The sequence below is a fragment of the Humulus lupulus genome, chromosome X, assembly GCF_963169125.1.
Source record: "Humulus lupulus chromosome X, drHumLupu1.1, whole genome shotgun sequence".
Classification (NCBI taxonomy): domain Eukaryota; kingdom Viridiplantae; phylum Streptophyta; class Magnoliopsida; order Rosales; family Cannabaceae; genus Humulus; species Humulus lupulus.
This window is the reverse complement of record NC_084802.1, coordinates 227,953,481-227,958,004: the sequence shown is the minus strand read 5'-3', so window position 1 is coordinate 227,958,004 and position 4,524 is coordinate 227,953,481. Positions and strand designations below refer to the sequence as shown.

Below are 4,524 nucleotides of genomic sequence, written 5' to 3'. Positions count from 1 at the left end.
AGAGAATCGATCCTCCTCTTGAAAATGAGGAAGACCACTTCTCACATTCACTCTTTTGGGGCTAAGCAATAGACTATTGTGAGGTCTATAAATATGAGAGTCTAAGCCTCCTTGATGAAAGGAAGGATTTCACTCACTGCACCCCTACTCAAGCACTCACTCGATAGCTCTCAAAAGCTCTCTAATACTACCGGTCCGATCACTTAGATCAGCCCCTCGCCACCTCTCTACAGTGGAGTTATTTACTTGTTGTTTACTTTCTTTACATTCATTTACTCTATACTCGAATTTCATATTCACTTGACTGTCGGAGTCCCTTCGGCTGGCACCACCTTGTTGTTCCAAGGCTTTCACGGTTTTTCTTCATTTGTTCTATAGGTTATCGGTGCCCGTGATCTATCATTTCCGATCATTGTAGATTTCTCCCTCTACAATAGGTATAATTAATAGATATCAAAATAATATTACTATATTTTATATTTTGAATTAATTTTTTCATGATTAAAATTTATTATTTAAATTATAATAGATTAATGGTAATATCCCTTTTTAAATTTTCTAAATATTTTTAGATATATTGACAAAAGGATGAATCTTAAATGAATAAAAATAATCTAAATTATGTAAAATTGTAATAATAATATATGAATAATATATATTTTTTAAAATATTTATAATATATAATTTAAATAAAGTGGAAATTACATTTTATATGGACTTTTAATTGATGTTTTAAAAAATATGGATTTTTTTTCAACGTAACTTTTTTATGGCTTTTTATACTTTTTTATCATTTTTATGGTTTTTTTTTCATATTTTTGTTAAAATGTCTGATTATGCCATATGTTTATTTCTATTGACTTTTTTTTTTTTTAAATCCAAGGGTAGTTATGTAATGTTTTATGGAATAATTTGAGGGAAACTAGTTCTCAGTTGGGTTGTTTAACTAATTTTATTGGTGTTATTCGAGCAAAAATGATTTTGAGGGTAACTAGGTACTTAGGCTGTTTCTTTCCTAATATACCGAGGGTAACTGGTTACTTAAGTATTTTTTTAGATTTTGCCACTAAGCTTGTCTTATTTTAGTTATGCAACCAGTTTATTAAGTTAATATTAAAGTAACTTTAATATTATATATAGAAGAGTTTGTGATAGAAGAATGTAAAGGTTTTAATTCTTTTTTTGGCTTTTAGATTGTTATAGTGGGTAATTTATCTTGTATTGTAACTTCAGGGTAACCAGTTACCTATATTGTTGTTTTGTTGTTAATTTTTTGTAACTGGTTACGCTCATGTTTTTTTCCTTATGGTGTATTTATACTGATGGTAGCATTGAAAAATAAGAAGCAAATGAATCCAAGAAATTATTTTGAAAGGATTTTTATAAGTTTGCATAATCAGTCCATGTGTTTAAATTTGAAACAATCTTATTAAAATACTTGATGAATATGAAAGTCACTCTTTCAATGAATAAAGCTATGAAAGGTTTGTTTTGCTGTAAAATATGAATCTATGTCTTTGGCTTTTTCTGTTTGTTTGGCTTCTCAATTGGAGGATTCCTGCTAGTCTTCTTGTTATGTCCTGGTTGCCCACATTTCCCACAGGTGATTATTACTTTAGGTTCCCCTCTTGATCTTATTATTTTCTTTCTTGGTCTTCCTGCAGGGATTGTTGCATTTGGAGGCAGCACCATTATGTCCAAGTGTTGTGGGAGATTTCATTCATCTTTATGGGGCAAAGGATGAACATTTTCTTGATACAATGCTTTCAACATTTCTTTTTTGTAGAACTTTGCACAATAATCATACACACTCAAGTTTCTCTTTGCAATGACAGCTACTGCATGGCCACAAGGAATTTCATCTTCTTGGAACCTATTGCAAGTACATGTTCTATTATGTATATTTACTGTGAAATTTATCCCCTTTTGATCACGAACTTGGTATTCTATTGTGTTGAAAGGCAAGACCTAAAAATAGTTTTTTCATGAAATAGAATCAGATAATAAACATTTTAACTAGACTTAAGATTGAAAGTAACTAGTTATGCTTCTGTGTAAACTTTTTTTTCCTGTTGTTATGGAAGGTAACTGGTTACCATCTATTGACAGAATAAAGAATAGTAAGAATAAGTTTAGTTGCATACCTCATACTTCATTTTTGAAACAATGTCATGTCTCAATTCATTCTCTGTTGATGTAGAGACTTTTGTGAATGTTCCGTTTGCATTAATTGAGTTGTTCCAAACCCATTTTTGAACCAAACTTCTAAGGCATTCAACCAAGATATCAATGGGGAGATTTCTTGAAGCGTTGAGTGATTCTGCAATGTTGGATGTCATCATGGTGTATCTTTTTTTTGGCGAGTATGATCTTGCCCAAGTTTCATACTTGGCTTTTTCTAAATAGGGTCTAATGCGTCTGTCAATTCTATCAAGGCCTCTCATGTAGTGTTCACATTCTGTTTTTGTGTATGCCTTTGCTGCTGCAATGAATTTCATTTGTAGCTCTTCTCCATGGCTCCCATACTTGCTTTTCAAATTATCAAGCAAGTGAAACATGCAAACTCCATGGAAAGCATTTGGGTACACCATATGTACTTCATTGTCTATGCTCTTATGTATGTCAGAAACTATAGCCAATCCTGTGGAGTATAAATATTTTAAAATAAAAAATGAAAATTAGGTATTTTTCAATTATTTTTTTTTAATTTTGGTGAAGGCAACCAGTTACTTTATTCAGATACTAAAAGAAATAGCATGTATTTGTGTATTTTGTTTTGGTAAAATGTTCCTATGTGTTTGTAAACAAGAATATATCGTTGAAGCTATCATACCTTCGGGTTCTCCATTGGTGTCTCTCAGTTTGGAGAAGAAATAAAGCCATGAGTTATCATTTCCAGAGTCTGCTATTCCAAAAGCCAACACGAAAATGTTGTTGTTTGAATCTAACGTTGATGCTGAAAATAGGGTACCACCATGTGCATTTTTCAAGAAAGTTCCATCAACAACAATTATAGGCCTCGAGTATCTCCAACCCTTGATTGAGTTAGACAAAGCTATGTATAGGTATTTGAATCTATCTTCCTTGTCTGTGAGTAGGTGTGTTATTGTTCCTGGATTGGCTTGCTTCAACATGTAAAGATACATTGGCAACTTTTGATATGAATCATTGGGGTTCCCTCTTACTAGACGCAAAGCTTTCTCTCTTGATCTCCATGCTTTTGTGTATCCCATAGTTACTCTGAAGTCATCATTCATGATGTCATTTGGAGTGTAATTTCTTTTGATTGACTTGTACTTATTCTTTATTAATTCCCCAACTACGATGTTTTTTGCTTGCCTATGGTGTTCCAAAACAATTTCAACAGAGCAAGTGTGATTTGGATTGCATTTCCGTACCTTGAATAAATCTTGATTTCTGTACTTAGATGCTCTCACCAACCAGTTGCATGTTTCATCTGCACAAGTAACTAGGTACTCTCTAGGTTCTGATCTTTATGTTTTGATCTGGAAGTTATGCAACATTGCATAGTAGTTAAGATCTTATTTGATTGTGTTCTTATCCTTGTAAATCTGCCCTTGCTCTATTGTGTTGACTCTGTAATCAGATATTACTATTTGGATTTCCTCAAACTTCTTTTTTCTTTTTGTATTGTCTTCAATTATGAAATCAGCTACTTCTTCAGCAAAATGAGGTATGTATGACACATTTATGCCCTCATTTGTTGTGCTTGACATTCCTTCTTCAAGTAACATTTGTTCATTAATGGAAGCTTGATTTGCTTGCATTAATAATGTCCCCACCTCCATTTCTTCTGCTGTAGCTTTCTGATTTGTTGGTAGAATGTAGTGCACCAAATTTTTTTTTTTTTGTTATTAAAATTTTTGTGTTTTATTTTATTTAAGTGTTAAGTGTGGTGAATTGTTTTATTAAGTGTTGTTTATTTTATTTAGTTGTTGTTTGTCTTATTTAATTGTTTGTTATTTTATTTAATTGTTAGAATTGTTTGTAGAATTTTTGTGAAATTATTTTGATAAATGATATTTATTTATTTTTATTTTAAAAATGTAATTACGTGAGATTTGGCTGAATGCACTAAGGTGCATGATAGATAGTAATGTACCCTAGTGATTTAGTGTGTGCTAGTGCATGGTAGCATGGTACACATGTGTAGATTTTCTACACACTTTATACTTCCCTATATTAGATTTATTTGAATTAATTGATATAAAAAAAAAAGGGCGAGTGAGTTGGATGTGTAATTGATATAATAATGTTTTTTTTCTTCTTTTCCTTGTTTTCTTCCTTGTTCTTGTTGGGGATTCGAAAAACATAGGTGCTCAAGAGGAGAATCAACCTTGTGGTTTTGATTTCTATCAAGGAGGTAGTGAATCTATCATTTGGTTGTTATGATGATGGGTCTTGATATTATGTTGTTGGGATGTTTGTGGCTTTGAGGGATTATTTTGATGAGGGGTTCGACCTAGTCATAATCTAGGGTTCATGGTGTTATTTTTTGTTTAT

The 4,524-nt window shown here is 31.8% G+C and overlaps 1 protein-coding gene across 1 annotated transcript; it reads right to left on the bottom strand.

The window, feature by feature from the left end:
* Positions 1-1,716: 1,716 nt before the first annotated feature.
* Positions 1,717-3,233, bottom strand: LOC133806829 (uncharacterized). Its single transcript, XM_062244917.1, has 3 exons — positions 2,834-3,233; positions 2,145-2,641; positions 1,717-1,968 (listed from the first exon to the last, which is right to left on the bottom strand). The coding sequence occupies exons 1-3, from the start codon at positions 3,231-3,233 to the stop codon at positions 1,717-1,719; spliced, it is 1,149 nt and encodes a 382-aa protein (XP_062100901.1).
* Between the last annotated feature and the right edge of the window lie 1,291 nt (positions 3,234-4,524).

Coding starts and splice junctions, on each gene's coding strand:
- LOC133806829 (XM_062244917.1), bottom strand. CDS start 3,233: ATGGGATACACAAAAGCATGGAGATCAAGAGAGAAAGCTTTGCGTCTA. Junction 2,642..2,833: donor CACCAATGGAGAACCCGAAG/GTATGATAGCTT, acceptor TATACTCCACAG/GATTGGCTATAGTTTCTGAC. Junction 1,969..2,144: donor TTTCAAAAATGAAGTATGAG/GTATGCAACTAA, acceptor AACTATTTTTAG/GTCTTGCCTTTCAACACAAT.